We start from the raw sequence: 17256 nt of genomic DNA, 5'->3' as shown, positions 1-17256 counted from the left end.
CTGTGACATGAAACAGCACCCACTTCTCCCTGAGGGGGCATCTTCCCTTCTCTCTCTCCCCTCTCCCACTCTTTCCCTTTCACGAAGTCTACTGAGTGCAAACCATACTTGAGGCACTGTGCCAGGACTGGGCTATGCTGGCAAGCTGGATCAATCCCACCCTGCCCTCCTAATGGGTTCAGTCTCTCTTTCTCTCTCTTTGAGTAAATTCTATGTCCAATGTGGGGCTCAAACTCATGACCCCAAGATCAAGAGTCACATGCTCCATAGACGGAGCCAGCCAGGTGCCCCCGGGGTTCAGCATCTTCTCCGTCCCCTTCAGTTTCTGGGTTCTCCAACATAACCCCTCCCACCCGTGAGAGCCAGATCGTCCTTCCAGAGGCCTTGGTTACCAGGGCCAGAGGCCAGCCTCCTGTAGCTAATTCAGACGGCCTCCGTTGGGGGATGGGGGTTTCTGGTGAAGTTCCCTGTGTGTCCTGCCCCTTTGTACAGTCTCCTCCAGGGACACGCTGGCTCCAGCTCCATCCGAGGTAGCAAGCTGGGTCCTGTTGCCTCAGCCCCACCTCATCTCTGAGCTTTAACCTGGCCCTTCTCCTGGACAGCAGTGCCCCCAGGAGATTAACAATTCAGCAGTGATGCTAAACACTAGCTTTAAACAGGTGATCCAAGGGCATTTAGAGGGGAGGCTGAAGGGCAGAGATGAAGGTGCCCTGTGGCGGTGTGCAGTCTCTCTGCCACTCCCTCTGGCAATTCAGCTCGGCCCCCAGGCTTGCACCTCACCCAGTAAAACAGAAGCAGGCCTGCTGCCCAGCCCATGCTCTCCGCAGAAGTCAACCTGGGAAATATAGATCACTGGGAATATCCAAAGGGCATCCCACACCTCATCCCAATCAGCTCATGGGGGCTCCTTCTAGCCCTCTGCTCTGCTCCCTGGGATGTCCTTCATTCCCTCCATCTCTGGTGATGTTTCAGTATCTCTTCTAGCTTGTTCCCTGGTAAATTGGCTGTACTCCTGACTGAACACAGCCCCTCATCCCTGTTCTTCCTTCTTCCCATGTCTGCACCGGATTTTTCTCCTCCTGGAAACCTTCTCTAATTCCCTCAGTCTGAATGCGCCAGACCCTTTCTGTCCCCGGCCCAGCCTGGCTGTACCCGTAGCTATCCTTGGCTCTGTCTCTGTCTGGTTCTTGCCTGGGACCCAGGTTTTCCCATTAGCCTGGGACCCGTGGGCAAGTTCTTCTCCTGCACCCAGGATGGGGACCAGCTGCTCAGCTTGTGCAGGGGGGCTCTGGTGGGCACTTGGGACTGAAACTCAGCCCATCCCCTTACCTCTTGACTCTCATCCCACCACCGGGCCTGTCTCAACATGAGACTGGAAAAGTCTTCTTCCCTCTTCCGTGGGAAGCTCTGCAGGAGGCCAGGAGTGTGGGCATCAGGGCCAGGTGCTAAGACGGTGGGGAGGGTCACCTTCTCCACCCGGGCCCCTACCCCAGCAGCCCGTCGGCTCCTGCATGGCTCCTCTTGTCTCCTCCCTCCCCATGTGGCTAACACCAAACTCCATGGTCTTGGCCACAGGAAGTCAGGCCGTTCCCCAACCCCCGTCCCAGTTTTAAGGGGAGGTCAGCTCTTTTCTCAGACCTGTGGATCTCTCCATCAAAAATGTCTGAGAAGGAAGCTTTTGAGCCTTCTTTAAGGGAGACAGGGGTTGGGGGTACACGGCTCAGGAGCCAGGATTCCTGGGCTTGCATCCCAGCTCTGCCACTTACTAGTGGTGTGACTTTGACCAAGCTGTGGAACCTCTCCAGTTTCCTCATCCGTGGAAAGAGATTAATAACAGCGCTTGCCTCACAGGGCTGGTGGAGGGGCGTGCCATTTGGCGTCCCAGCAGGAAACGAAATTCACCTAAAAGGTCGGCTAAATGGACTTTAATGAAAGGAGTACCTATGGAGGTGTGGGCGTGGCTAAGGACACAGAAAGGATGGAGGGGCCCAGAGGCTGGGAGCAGTGGGAAGCCACTGCCATCCCCAGAGGTAGCGAGGCTAGTGGTTTGTCCAGGACTGAGCCTTCTCCCAAGACGTGGGGCTTTCAGTGCTAAATAAGGACAATCCTGGAAGAACCAGGGTGAGGAGGCCACCCGGTGTAGAGCCGAAAGACAGGAGGAAGGAGTGACAGATGAGACAGGAGCAGGGACTCTTGGGGGGATCACTTGGAAGAAGCCATAATCATGGAAGAGGCTGGGGAGAAATACCAGTCCTCCCTTCCTCTCTCCCAGATCTCCTACTGACCCCGCCTCCTGCCCCCCATCCCCTCTGCCTTGGCCAACCCACCTGGAAGCCGGAGAGCAAGGGAGCAACCTACAAGGGTCTAGAAGGTAGATGACTGGTCTGGGGCAGGAAGGAGGTGGACGGAGCCTACCCGTCATGGACGTGAGATGTGTTACTGCACTGATGTGTCTGCCACGTAGGAAGTGCTCAGTAAATGCTGATTATAAGAACCATTGCTGTTAGTTTAGAAACTCCTATCCCTGTATGAGGGCTCCCAAGGGCAGCAAGTGTTTTCTTTACCCCGTATCTTTCCTTTTTTTTTTTCTTTTTAAAGTTTGTTTATTTATTTTGAGGGGCACCTGGGTAGCTCAGTCGGTTAAGTGTCCGACTTCGTTTCAGGTCATGATCTCGCGGTCCGTGGGTTCCAGTCCCGCATTGGGCCCTGTGCTGACAGCTCAGAGCCTGGAGCCTGCTTCGGATTCTGTGTCTCCTTCCTTGTCTGCCCCTCCCCGGCTCACGCTGTCTCTCTCTCTCTCTCAGAAATAAACATTAAAAAAATTTTTAAAAAAAGTTTATTTATTTTGAGGGGGGAGGGGCTGAGAGGAGAGAGAGAATCTGAAGCAGGTTCCCCACTATCAGCCCAGAGCCCAGCCCCACGAACCATGAGATCATGACCTGAGCCAAAATCAAGAGTCAGACACTTAATGGACTGAGCCACGCAGGTGCCTGGCACCCGTATCTTTCCTACCGCTCTGTCCCCAGCCTGGCCTATGTTGGGTGCTCAGCTGACACCATCAGCCATCTTACCTTGTCCCTCCTGCGGCAGCCTGCCATCCCCTCTGCTCTTGTGTCCTGCCACAGCGGGGGGGTGGGGGGGGTGGGACCCCAGGCAGGTGACAGTCTGCAGACACAGAAGCCCTTGGTTGGAGTGGCAGCAGAGGGGAGGAAGCGATTCCTAAGCCACAGAAAGAAGGTCTAAGCTTGGGTGTTCGGTATGAAAGCAGAGAGGACAGTCAAGGCCCCAAGAAGAAGGTCCCGGTGGCTGGGTTGGGACCCGTGAGCCCCCCATCCCCCCCACTGCCTAGGAGGGAGCATGTCTCCAAGCAGTAACTCAGAGAACAAGCCCTGGGCGGCCTGTGCCGCTGTCTGTAACCAGCTTTCAGCACAAAGCCTGGCTCAGCGTGCCAGGTCAATGACATGAGGCTGTCGTTCCTGGGGAGCGGTGGAATGTTTGTTTGTAGCCGACGCTACTCCCACCTCCCGGGCTGCCCTGACTCAGACGGCTGACATCACTCCCCTCCCCACCTTCCCCAGAAGCCCCACTCCCCGCATCCCCTCCCGCCTTCCCCCTCCCACACCCCTGCAGGGAGAGATAAAGGAGGCTGAGAAAGTGATCACAGCCTCGGGGACTGCAGGCAAAGGTCAGTGGGAAGTAATGGCTCAGTCCTGGGATGGCTGGCCAAGGCTTTTTGAAAGGATTTCCCCTGCGGGCTCTGCTTATAGGCAGAGGCAAAGGAGGCCCAGAGAGGTTGAGAGAGCAGCCCCAGGACACACAGCTCAGTGGAGATTCCGTCCCAGCCTGGCTTGCCCCAGTGCCTTGTATCCGAGCTCCTAGCAGGGAGGAAGAGCCTCTCTTGGGCAGTAAGGGTCTAGTTCTCTGAGTGCCCTTCACCCCATCCCTCCTGGGTGTTAGGTTTGACCTAACTTGCAGCCTCTCACGGTGGTCCTGGGAAAGAGTCCCACAGCCTCCCCTGGGCCTGGAGTGGGCCCGCTCTCCGCCTGACTTCCTTGGGTTGTGGAGCAGGCCATGTCCTTTCCTTTGGGATCCTGGGGACACAAGTGGCCACAGCCCCAGCTCCCTGCCCAGCCACTGTGGGAGAAGCACGGCAAGCACTGTGTCTGCTCCTTCCCTCAGGCGAGTTTCTCTCACCTCTCTGGGCCCATTTTCCAGTTTTCCAGCTAAAAGCTCAAGCGGGGAGGAGGGACATCTCTGAAGTTACCCCCTCAACGTTGTCTCAGTCCTAACGGCTGACACCTCCAAGTCTTCCTTTGGGGCTGTGCCTGGGACTGTGTGAAGTGATTGAAAAGCCTCCGGCCCTTGGGATTCAAGCATCAGGATCCTTGGGGGCTGGGAAGATGAGAATGTTGGGACGCCCCGTGGGCCTCTTGTGGTCTTTGTTGGACACGTACTTCTCAGATCTGTACTTATGTCCAGTCCGAATGGGGCCTCCAGCCCCCTCCAAAGTGGCTGGGCCCTTCTGGGGGTGCTCAGCTGCAGGGCAGAGGGTTGGGGGTCTCAGGTGATGGTCAAAGCCCTCCATCTCTCTTCGGTCCCTAGAAGAATGTGCTTTTCCCCACTCATCTCCCTGGTCTCGGGGACCCCACCCAGCAGACCATCTGCCCGTGTATGACTGAAGAGCAGACTGTTCCCGCCCCCGCTCTGTCACCTGTGCCCCCCACCCTGGACCTGCCAGGAGGCAGTGAGGCCGTGGGTTGGGAGGCTGGGACTGGAGCAGGCCTGGGCACCCTCTCCCCAGCCCATTGCTCAATCTTCCTTCCCTTACCGCCTGTGCAGCCATGGGCCCTGGGGCCTTGGCTTACGACAGGGGCCTGGGCCAAATCCCACAGAACAGAGCCCCATTGATGGCGGCCATCAGAGCTGAGTAGGAGGAGACCAAGCCAGCCACTGGGTGGTGGGGGTGGCCGTGGGAGACTGTATCATCCTGTTCCAAGTCAGGAGAGCCCCGGGGGGAGAAGGTGGCATCCTGCCCCACACAGTCTCGGCTCAGCCCCAGCTCTGGAGCACAGGTGATAACTGGGCAGCCCCTCCCTCCCACTGGGGGAGAGGGGACTCCCCTGGCCCCCGGGGCCCCTCCCTCTCTTCCTGGGGCAATGGGGCAGGAGTGTCTGTGGAGCCCAGGAGCCAGCCCAACCGGGAAAAGATAAAAAGCCCTTCAGTGTCACAGAAGCTCACTGCGTTCCCTCACAGCTCTCTCAGCCTGTGCTCCGGCCCCCCTGACAGCCATGAGGTCCTCTATGTCTCGGCAGACATACTCCACTAAAGGAGGCTTTAGCTCTAACTCTGCAGGTGGAGGAGGCGGGGTCCCGGGCCCACACCAGCTTCAGCTCGGTGACGGTGTCCCGGAGCAGTGGCAGTGCTGGGGGAACCCGCTGTGGCCCCAGCAAGGGGGGCTTTGGCAGCCGAAGCCTCTATAACTTGGGGGGCAGCAAGAGCATCTCGGTCAGTGTGGCTGGAGGGGCCTCCTCAGGGAGGGCCCCGGGGGGCTTCGGCTTTGGCGGTGGGGCCTATGGGGGCCTGGGCGCCGGCAGGCAGACATTCGGGCCTGCCTGTCCTCCCGGAGGCATCCAGGAGGTCACTGTCAACCAGAGCCTGCTGACCCCTCTCAACGTGGAGATAGACCCGGAGATCCAGCGGGTTCGTACCCAGGAGCGGGAGCAGATCAAGACCCTCAACAACAAGTTCGCCTCCTTCATTGACAAGGTGAGCCTGGGTGGAAGGAGGCCGGGAGGGGCCCTTGGAGTAGAAGCAGGGTCCCTAAGAGAGGGTGGGCTGGGCAGAGGCTGATGTAGCCCATGTGCAGTGTGGCGGGGTTGATGGAATGACTTTTAGAGCTCTCCCGCCTGCGCCTGGGATGCCCAGACGTGGATGGCTGGAGACAGTCTTCTGGATCTTACTGTCATTGCTCAGGTGAATCTCAATTCTGCTCAGGAGGTCTGCGGCCAAGCCCACCTTGACTGTGGTGCAGCCTTTTCTCTGGCCATCATTAACACGGTCACACAGCAGCCTATCACACAGTGAAGGGGCAGACTGTCCTCACTACTCCTCTTAACAGGGTGGTCCTTATTGCCTCTTGTCATTTCACCGCTGGGAAAACTGGTTCAAAGGTCACACATGTTATCCAAGGAGCCCCATCTGTTTCCTGTTCTCTCAGTTTTGGAGAAGGCCTAAGGACAAAGATGTGATTGGGCGTGATAGAGGGGGTTGTCCTGGGAGAAGTCACCTTTCTCTTCTATTCCCACTTGCTCTTCTGGCCAAGAAGCTCAAGTGGGGATGAATGGTGAAGAGGGTGGTCACCAGAGCTAGGGGTATAGAGTTTGGTCTGTTCCAGATCGGGGGCGTCCTGACTCTTTCCCTGGCCTCCAGGCTGACCACGTGGCTCTTGTACTGCCCTCCGGCATTTTCAGGTCCATTTCACTGTATCGTCTACTTCTACTCCAACCCCCCAGGTAGAGGGACCATGATGGGGAAAATCATGGCAGATGGCCACACCTTGGTTCAGTGATGTGTGGGTTCCCAGAGAACATTCATGTCCTTTTCTGACGTGAAACCTAGTGTCCCATGAGGAATCAGAATAGGTGATATTGTGTCTATTTTAAAGAAGAGAAAACAGAAGTCTAGAGGGGTCAAGAGATTTCCCCAGGCTCACACGGATACTTGGAGGCAGAGGTGGGCCTGAAACTCAGGTTCATGGGTCCTATGGTCCTTGGCATTAAGAGGCCCTGTCACCGCTTGTGGCAGGTGCACCTGATGCATGGTTCCCAGGCCATGTGATTTAGGGCCTGGGGTGCTGTGGAGGTGGGACCTGGAGAAACCAGATGGTGGAAGGTGAAGCAAGCTATTCCGCCCACCTCCTCACCTTCTCCCCTAGTGACTTTTGGTCCTCCTGTGGGACTGTCCCAGAGGTCAGACAAGCAAAAACCTCTCCCAGGCTCTCAGCATCACAGTCTAGGACGTGGTCTGTGTGGTTGTCCCTGCCGGCCGGGCAGAGAAGCCCCCCAGAGCCCACCCCTGAGCTCCCTTCTAAGTCTTTAGAGATAGGACTGGGCATCTAGAGTTAAAATTTTAAAAAAAATGTCAAATTTACAGAAAAGTTACAAGCACAGTACAACATATTTCTAACTATTTTTTCACCCAGATGCACCCATTTTTAAAATTTAATTTAATTTTATTTCCAATACAGTTAACCTACAGTGTTATATTAGCTTCAGGTGAACAGTATAGTGATTCAACAGCTCTACACATCACCCTGTGCTCATCATGACAAGTGCCCTCCTCAGACCCTGTCCCCTACTTCACCCACCTCCTCTCTGGTAACCATCGGCTTGTTCTCTCGAGTTAAGAGTCTTTTTCTTGGTTTCTCTCTCTCTCTCTCTCTCTCTATTTTCTTTTCTTTTTTGTTCTTTTTCTTAAATTCCACACGTGAGTGAAATCATATGGTCTTGTCTTTCTCTGACAGACTTATTTTGCTTTAGATTCACCAATGTTTACATTTTGTCACATTTGCTTTCTCTGTATATGTGTGCGTGTCCACACGTCCATACATACATGTTTGTATATATGCATACATACATTCACATACACTATATACGCATTTGCATTAAAAAAATTTTTTTTAATGTTTATTTTTGAGAGAGAAAGAGACAGAGTGCAAGCGGGGGAGGGGCAGAGAGAAAGGGAGACACAGAATCCGAAACAGGTTCCAGGCTCTGAGCTTGTTAGCACAGAGCCTGATGCGGGGCTTGAACTCACAGACCGCGAGATCACGACCTGAGCTGAAGTCGGACACTTAACTGCCTGAGCCACCCAGGTGCCCCCATCATCTGCATTTTTAACAGTTGATTTTGATGCAGAATGAGAGTTCACAAACATTGATCTAGTCCAGTGTAATCAGTGTAAGTAGGAAAGGGAGATGCAGAGAGAAGTGACTTGACCATCACCAACCACCAAATGACTGAGCTGGGGCTTTGATGGTTTATTAACTCTTTAGAGTCTTGTCATTGGCTTGGACTGTCTTTTTCCAGCAAAGAATGTTTTCTCAGGAACTCCTCCCCTTGGCAATGTGTAGTCTGCACTGGCCCTGTGATGTCCTGGTCGGGGATGGGTGGTGGTGATGGGCCCAGTCCTGGGTCCCTCCTGGGGCCAGAGGAATGGTACCAGCCCACCACCCTTCTTGCTCTGGCTCAGGTGCGGTTTCTGGAGCAGCAGAATAAGGTGCTGGAGACCAAGTGGGCACTGCTGCAGGAGCAGGGCCAGAACACGGGTGTCACCAGGAACAACCTGGAGCCCCTCTTTGAGAGCTACTTGGGCAACCTGCGGAGGCAGCTGGACAGCCTCCAGAGCGATCGGGGGAGGCTGGACTCAGAGCTGAGAAATGTGCAGGATCTCCTTGAGGACTTCAAGAGCAAGTAAGGAGGACTGGACAGGCTGGGAGCTTGTGGGGGTGGGGAGGGGACAGCGTGGGAAATCACCCCATTCCCAGGCTCCTGGGACCCACCCGGGGCAGTGCCCAGACAGAGCTACTCCCCTTGGGTGTCCAGGCTCTGGACCCATTGCGTCCTGGAGAATTGTCCCACTTACTTGTGTATTGTTCCTCATTGTAAAAACTCTAAGGTAGGGAGGACAGTGCAATGAACATTTATGTCCTCATTACTCAGCTTTAATAATTCTTAACTCGTAGCCCATCTTGTTTTATTTCTACATCTACTTGATTTTTCCCTTACCTTATTGTCTTGAAGCAAATCCCAGCCATCGTGTGATTCCATTCACAAATATTTGCTGGCTATATTCGTAGAGCCTATCTGCATAACTTGACTTAATAAAACATAAACACAATGCCATAATCACACCTAAAACTTTAAAATTAAAAAAAAATTTAATGTTTGTTTTATTTTTGAGAGAGAGACAGGGACAGAGTGCTAACAGGGGAGGGGCAGAGAGAGAGAGAGAGAGAGAGAGAGAATCCAAAGCAGGATTTGAGCTGTCAGCACAGAGCCCGACATGGGGCTCGAAATCATGAACCGCGGGATCGTGACCTGAGCTGAAGTTGGACGCTTAGCCAACTGAGCCACCTAGACACCTCACACACCTAAAACTTTCAAAAGAGTAATTCTCCAATATCATCTACTGTCCGTTCATTATGAATTTCCAATTGTCCATACATGTCCTAAGTTTTAAAAATACAGTTTGTTTGAATCAAGACCCAAATAAAGTTCACATATTATGATCAGTTGATATGTATATTTGTCATTTTAGGGCCCAATCTTTCATAACTTTTCCAATAACTCGATACTGGCAATTTCTAACCCTTCAAGTCTCAGCAAAAGCAGTTGGAGAGAAGTTAGTTGTTTTAATTTTTTTTTTCAATGTTTATTTATTTTTGGGACAGAGAGAGACAGAGCATGAACGGGGGAGGGGCAGAGAGAGAGGGAGACACAGAATCGGAAACATGCTCCAGGCTCTGAGCCATCAGCCCAGAGCCCGACGCGGGGCTCGAACTCACGGACCGCGAGATCGTGACCTGGCTGAAGTCGGACGCTTAACCGACTGTGCCACCCAGGCGCCCCGAGAAGTTAGTTGTTTTAAAAGATGTCCCGTCTGTTGAAAGTGAAAGCAAAGATGAGCCACTGTGGACACATCTTTGCCTGTTCTTATAAAAGCCTCCTCAGGGCTCTGATCCAAGGAGATAGTTGTTCTTGGTCGCCATATTATTGCACAAATTCTGTGTCCATTTCCTCAAAGGGGGGCGGGGCAGGAATATTTAAAGACTGTACCCCAAGTTTCTTCACTGGTGGGCTGTATCACAGAACTCCTTCTCAAAGGTGTTCTTAGATAACGTGGGACCCAACGGGGCTTAAAGCCGAGTGGGTTAAATGTCCCAAAAGGCAGAACCTGGCTGAGCCTGGCCTGAGTCTTCCTGTGTAACAGGTATGAGGATGAAATCAACAAGCGCACTGCAGCGGAGAACGAGTTTGTGGTGCTCAAGAAGGTGAGCAGGGTGGCAGGGAGTGGGGGAGGTGGTTTTTGGGCTTGCCAGGGTGCTGGGCTGACTCAGAGGGAGGTGAGAGTCCTGGGGGCTGAGGCATCTGCCCTGCTGTCTCTCTTGCCCCCAGGATGTGGATGCTGCGTACATGAGCCGGATGGATCTACACGGCAAAGTAGGCACCTTGACCGAGGAGCTCGACTTCCTAAACCACCTCTATGAACTGGTGAGATGGCAATGGACAGAGACAATTACATTTACATATGGCATTGGGGATTCCCCCGCAGGTCTGATCTGAATTCACCAGTGCAATTTAATTGAGGGAATATAGAACCTGGGCCTTTAATTAATACAGGCTTCCATGTATCAGGTGCTAAGGATGGGTCAGACACTGGGCTAAGCTTTATATGATCCTCTCAACAAAGCCACAATATAGATACCATTATTGTTTCCATTTTATAGTCAGGGACACTGAGGCTCAGAGTAGCTTCCTCATGGTTACATAGCTAGTTAGATGCAGTGCTGGAAATAAAGCCTGGTTCTTGGACTTCTTCAAAGTCTGACTCTTATCCCTGTGTTAGACCGTTTTCCTTCTAGACCATTTGTAATGGAGCAAGGGTTGGAGGAGCAGAGATGGACAGAGAGGGGATGGAGATTCCAGGTTGGCTTGGGAGTTGAGGTATGGGTAGTGGGTAGATTGTAGAATCCAGGCCGGGTCCCAGGAAACAAGGGGCTTTGAAGACCAGGCTAAGAGGGCTGAAGTTAACCCGAGTTGATCCTAGCATCTCAGACTCAGACTTGGAAGGGACCTTGTGGCCCCCCTTCCCCTCCATGCTGGAGCCCTTCCTCAAACATCGCTGATAGGAGTCATGTAGTCTCGACTTGAATGCTTTTAGTGTCAGGGAACTCACTATTTTTTAGGGCAGGCATTTTCATTGTTGATCAAATTAGAAAGCTGACTTCAATCTTCTTCCCGTGACTTCTGTTCTTGATTGGGCCTGCTTCTGCCCTCCAGGCTGCACACATCCGTGTGGCATGTGCTTTCCTATGGCAGCACTTTAGAGGTCAGGATGCTTAGGTGACTGCCATCTGTGGCATATGAAGAAGCTGAGGAAATAGGGTTCTGATCTCAGACTTTGGAAAACAGGGGAGGTAGGGAGGGCGGTTACAGACTTGCATTCCTGCAGCCTAATGTCGCACTAGTTTATGTGTCATCTTTAGAAGTCACTTCACGATATTTGATCCTTCATAAAAACCCTGGAGTTTTTCACATGAGTGCTTCCAAGTGAGGTATGTATCTGTTTGCTTCCAGCTTCCAAAGACAGGAAGTTGGCCGTTGAATTTTTGTAACCGAAGAGTTAATGAGTCCCATTTCTCCTGTGAAATGTCATTGTGGTTTCATCCCATTGTCTGGGCAACTAGACACTATTGGGCACTTTGAAACTTGATTTCCCCCATCCGTATGTTGGAGATACCCAGTTGGGTAATTGGATATATTTATTGATGATGCCCCAGCTTTGGGTTCTCTCTGGACCTGGTCAACTTTCAGTTCAGTGGGGTGATAACATTTCAGTGTAAGTGACTGGTAAGCACATTAAAGCAGACGGGGCCAAGAACGGAGTCCTAGTGCAAGACCTAGGCCTTCAGTGGTGCCTTTCTCCCAGGCTGACCTCATTCCACCAATCAATAATTTATGATTCAAGTGGCTCAGCTACTGTAAAATCTAGGTGACCACATCATTATCTGGCCCACATCTTTCTGTCTTGTGTTCAAGAAGTTGTTGGTCAAGCAATATCTGTGACGGTCCCTTAGCATTTTAGTAAGACAACCATAGTAGAAAGTGAAATCCATTTGGCTTGGCCTTTCCTTAGGGAAGTCTTGCTGGCTCCTTGCCTCTTACTTATATTTTGTATTTCTAGAGGTTCATAGGAAGATGACATCAAATTTAAGTTGAGAAAGTCTAAATATCATCCCCTCAAAGATGAGGACATTTGCCGTGTCTGGGGTTCTGGAACCTGTCCTACTCTCCATATTTCTCATGGATCTCTGGGAGTGTTCATCCCCTTGGCAATGCCATGGCCTTCTAGGATATGCTCCTTTGGCCTGGACCCCTGAGATCCCCAACAAGGCCAAGGCCTCTCATACTCTCTGTGTCTCTCTTGGTTTTCCATTTCTTCTCCAGCATGCTGCTCTTTCTAGGTTGATGATTGTTCTCTTTGATGGGAAAGAGGCAAATGACGTAGCAGTTGAGTTATTGGTGTTTTGGGTTAGTCCAATGCTGCCTCTGTTCTTTTCACTAGAGCTTACCTACAGCCCTTGTCTACTGGCCTCAGCATTTCCCCTGGCTCATCCATGGCTGTGTTTTTCTCCTTCCAACATCTCCATCTGCCCTGTCAGAATGGAACTTGTTGGGGAGTGTTCTGTGCCATCATGATGATTTCCTAGGTGCCTCCCCACTTTTTTCCTTGCTGGACCACTGATGGTCATTCATTGCTTGCGGATTCCTCATTCTCCTCTCTTAGATTCTTTTTGCTTTTGGGCCAGGTCAACGGTGCCCACCCCCTCTTCTCTGAATGGACAACAATTGGCTTTCTTACTGTCTAAGACCCATGTCTGCATGCTCAGTGTTTCTTTCCTTTGCGGTCCCTTATTCATTTAACACATATTACTGAGTAGCTTCCACATGGCACCAGAAGGACAAAGTCCCTGCTTTGGGGGCCCTGTATCTCCAGTTACCATGTGGTGAGGCTGTGCTGGGACAGAGACAAGGTATATGGAGCAGGTTGAGCCTGATTCTTCCTGGGAGAGCTGTGGGAGCTTCAGAAGAGACAGGATTTGAGACGAATTTTGAGGGAAGGGCAGGAATTCTAAAGGAAGAGCAGGAAGGGCCTGCTAGCCAGGGTCCAGCCTGCACAGTGACACGGAGGCAGCATAGAGCGCCTTGTGTTTGGGGAGCAGCATGGATGTTCACCCCTTCCTCTTCACCCATCCCACATTTTTTTTAATTTTATAGAGAGAGATAGAGTGAGTGGGGGAGAGGAGAAGAGGGAGAGAGAGAGAGAGAGAGAGAGAGAGAGAATCTCAAGCAGGCTCCACACTCAGTGCAGAGCGTGATGTGGGGCTTGATCTCATGACCCTGGGGTCACGACCTGAGCCAAAAGCAAGAGTCAGATGCTCAACCTACTAAACCACCCTGGCGCCTCTGGATGAGATATTTGATTGGCGCTGGGGTTTGGGCAGTTTGTTGGCAGCCCAGGGCAGGAAGGACCATGGGAGAGACGGAGGCAGACCTCAGCTGGGAGCCAATGCACGTGGTGTAGCGATAGAGTTGAACCCAAAGCCAGAACACAGAAACTAAGCTGCTGTTCATGACATCTTTAAATGCCTGTTTCTATGTCAAAGTTGATGGTCCTAGAAACCCAGGAAGGGTCCAAGAATATCACCATGGTCTATAAATGTCAGTATATTCTAGAGGAAACGATTTGGGATTTGTCGCTCAACTGACTGGTTCCAGTTGGGCTCCAGGACAGGACTGGATGACCTTGGATGTGTCACTTCTCTTCTCCAAGACTCTTTCCTCACCAACTTCCGTCAGGACCACCATGAATGATGCTGCAGGTTGTTAACTGGCTGAGTGGAGAGTGGGATTCGAATGAGGCCCACGGTCAGCTCCCTGGGCCCCACCAGCTGCTTCCACTCAGAGGGGAGACTTTTCCCAACTTGACAAAAGCACCCTGTGCGCCAGTCATGGCCTTGCCTGCCTCCCAGGGCTTTCTGATGATGAAAGGGACTGGTGGACGTGCTGGCTGAATGCCTGGCACCAGGGTTAAGGGCAGTGAGTATGCATTCTTTCCCCTTCTTTAATCTCTTGGAAACTTGTAAATGCACAAAAAGAAATGTCTTTACCAAAATGAGAGCGCCATTTCACAGCCAGGGAGAATGATGCTTTTCCTTCTAGGCTGGAGCCTGGGGCAGAGCACAGGCCTCCTGATGCCACCTGGGGACCCCGTCCTTCACCCTTCAGCTGTCTCCTGGGGGCCTGGAGCAGGGGCACCGCTGGCAGCTCTCTCTTTTTCCGCAGGAGCTGAGCCAAGTGCAGACCCACGTGTCTGACACCAATGTCATCCTTTCCATGGACAACAATCGCAGACTTGACCTGGATAGCATCATTGCTGAGGTCAAGGCCCAGTATGAGCTGATTGCCCAGAGGAGCAGGGCTGAGGCTGAGGCTTGGTACCAGACCAAGGTGAGGAGAATGGCCGGTCAGGTGTATGGGCTGGGACTGGACACAGAACATCCCCCATCGTGAGAGGCCTGGGGCCAGACACACCCAGCCTCCTCAGGGCCCCTAGTCACCCAGGAGGGCCGGGAACTGACAGCTCACAACAGCCACCTTTTTGGTCTCTAGTATGAAGAGCTGCAGGTGACAGCTGGGAAGCATGGGGACAACCTGCGGGACACTAAGAATGAGATTGCTGAGCTCACCCGCACTGTCCAGAGGCTGCAGGGTGAGGTGGATGCAGTTAAGAAGCAGGTGAGCCTTTGGCTGGGAGCCTGGGGGTCAGGCCTGGGTTGGCGGAGGTGGGGACCTTCTCACTGTCATGCTGAGGGGGTCAGAGCTGCTCTTTTCCTGATGGATGGGACACACTCAAACACTGGATCAATGTACTCCTTTTACAGGACAGGAAACTGAGGCCTGGGGAAGGTCACATGGCATATTAGTGGTAGAGCAGTTGGGACAACGTCCTCCAAGGTGGTTGGTCCCATGTCCAGGGGGTCAGAGCAGGAGGCTGAGGGTTCAAGTGTTCAGGTCCTAGATGCTGATTCCATTTAGGGCGTGGCTAAAAAAGCAAGGACTTTTCCCCGTATCAGGGTGAAGCACCTGGTGAACGGTGAGGTTACATTATTTATTTTATCTCTTTTGAGGCACTGGGTTGAGTTGCAGCAGGAAAGGCTAAGGTTAGACTTCAGTAAGGACTTCCCCAGTGGTGCTACAAGACCCTGCTTATGTAATAGTATCTCTTCTCTCAGAGGAATATTTCTGCTTTCCTTCCAGCTCGGTTAGTCAGGGTGGGTGGGGTGGGTGGGGGATGGTGACGTCTGGTTTGAGGGCAGAGAGGTGGATGTGATGACCCTGGAGGGTGTCCCCAACCCCTCTCATCCCCTGGGCAGTGCCAGCAACTGCAGAATGCCATCGCAGAAGCGGAACAGCGTGGGGATCTGGCGCTGAAGGATGCTCAGAAGAAGCTTGGGGACCTGGACACGGCCCTGCACCAGGCCAAGGAGGACCTAGCCCGGCTGCTGCGTGACTACCAGGCCCTCATGAATGTCAAGCTGGCCCTGGATGTGGAGATCGCCACCTACCGCAAGTTGCTGGAGAGCGAGGAGAGCAGGTGGGGGCCCCTCCTGCTTCAGAGGGCTTCCCAGCCCTGCCCTGGGGAGAGCTTGACCGCCTCTGCCATGCGTTTCCTCGGTTAGCACAGCCATCGGTAATCCTTAGGGTGTCTGGAATCCCTGTAAGAGTGAGCCTTCTCCTTCCAACACCAGGTGCCACCACCTTTGGAGCTTCGAGAAAAAATGAATCATCTCTGTCCTTGGGAAGGCACGAGATGTAAAGAAATTCCCCTCAGCCAGAAACTGGGTGTTTTTTGGCATGGGCTGTTTGCTGTCTGTGGTGTGTGTGCAGAGGGAAGTGAGGACGGCGCAGGACGGGGCCACTTGGCTCGCCCTGGCTCTGCTTTCTCTGCAGCAGTGGCTGGAAGGGCCACGACGTGTTTCTCGTGTCTCCTGGTCTTGTCTTGCGGGCCCTGGCTCGAGAGATGACCCACTGAGTTGACCCATTGTAAAGGCAGAGAGAGGGAAGGAGGGAGTCGGGGAGACAGAGGGTTTTCGCTTGGGCTCCGGGGACACCTGACCCTTCTCCTGGTCTTTCTGCTTCTGCAGGATGTCTGGAGAGTGCCCCAGTGCAGTCAGCATTTGTGAGTATTTTGCTGCCTTCCCCTGCCCCAGGCCCAGCCCCGTCCTCTGCTCAGTCCACTCAATCTATCCTTGGCCGGGAGCCCATGTTCCCCCCGCCTGAGCCCCTGGAGACCAGTTGGGGGGTTCCCAGAGAATGAGCTTCCCGCCCCACCTTCTCCATCAGTGTTCCATGGCTCCACGGCCTGCGTTTGTTGCTGTCCCTCACTGGTTTCTCCAAGTCCCCGGCCCTCCTCCAGCACGGCTGCCCTACCTCACCCAGACCCTTTGTCTTGCAGCGGTGACTGGCAACTCCACCACTGTGTGCGGAAGCGGTGCCGCCGGCTTCGGGGGTGGCATGTCCCTGGGCGGGAGTGGGGGTGCTGGCAAGGGCGGGTTCAGCACCAGTGTGGGCTACAGCACCAAGGGAGGGCCCGTCTCTGGGGGTACCTCCATCCTGCGGAAGACCACCACGGTCAAGACGTCCAGCCGGAGGTATTAGCTGCCCAGCCTCGCAAGCGGGGCTCCTGCCGTTTTCTCCTTGCTCTACTCACCGCACCTCTGCTGCCCTCCCTGCCTACCTCCATAGGAGCGGGAACAGCTCCTGGACCACAGGTCCAGTGTTACTTGCATGCCAGACTCTTTGCACGTGATCTGCATTTTGGGAAGGCTCAAATCTGCCCAGGTTTTCTCCTTGCTTCTGCAATGTGATGGGAGGGGGGCGGGGGTTAAGGCTACCATCTTGAGTGATGTATTTGAGTGCTTTGGGAGTGATTTTTGACAACCGAGAGGAGGCTAGATTTCCCTCAGTTCCTCTGCTTGTCTGCTCTGCACTCGGGACAGGCTGGGGGGAGGAAGGAGGGAAGTTGGGAATGGTCCCCGAAGGCCTTTCAACCTCCCCGGGCTCCCACCAACCCCCAATCCCTTTCCAAATTTACCCACCCCACCTCCCCTGTCTGTGCCTGTGATGTATCTCAATAAATGGTAACTGCAGCTAGATGTCTGTGGCTCCAGTCTCTCCTGCCCCCGGGGAACTGAAATTGTCAACCACATGCTCATTATGCCCCCATGCTAATTACCGTGTTAAAAGCACATCCACTGATAACCATCACCACTGTAGGCCTGGCTCTTACTCTCTCCCTTGTGGAATTCACAGGGGGAGACTTGAGGGAATATCTAAGTTGTTCAAGGCAGAACCCAGCCACTGAGCATCTGCCTATTACCGGCCCATCCCCTGATGCTGTTGAGCCCTCTGT

General features: G+C 53.3%; 1 protein-coding gene across 1 annotated transcript; it reads left to right on the top strand.

Annotated features, from left to right (window-relative positions):
* The first annotated feature begins 5288 nt into the window (after window positions 1-5288).
* On the top strand, window positions 5289-16956 carry KRT79 (keratin 79). Its single transcript, XM_047065998.1, is given in 10 exon segments — window positions 5289-5363; window positions 5365-5766; window positions 8251-8471; window positions 9991-10051; window positions 10176-10271; window positions 14127-14291; window positions 14454-14579; window positions 15218-15438; window positions 15989-16023; window positions 16300-16956. Coding segments are annotated over 10 exon segments (1605 nt in total). The 3' UTR covers window positions 16503-16956.
* The last annotated feature ends 300 nt before the right edge of the window (window positions 16957-17256 follow it).

This window comes from Lynx rufus, unplaced genomic scaffold (assembly GCF_022079265.1).
Source record: "Lynx rufus isolate CCGP_SWC_20201006 ecotype Redwood Valley unplaced genomic scaffold, mLynRuf1.p SCAF_7, whole genome shotgun sequence".
NCBI lineage: Eukaryota > Metazoa > Chordata > Mammalia > Carnivora > Felidae > Lynx > Lynx rufus.
This window is presented reverse-complemented; position numbering and strand designations above follow the sequence as displayed.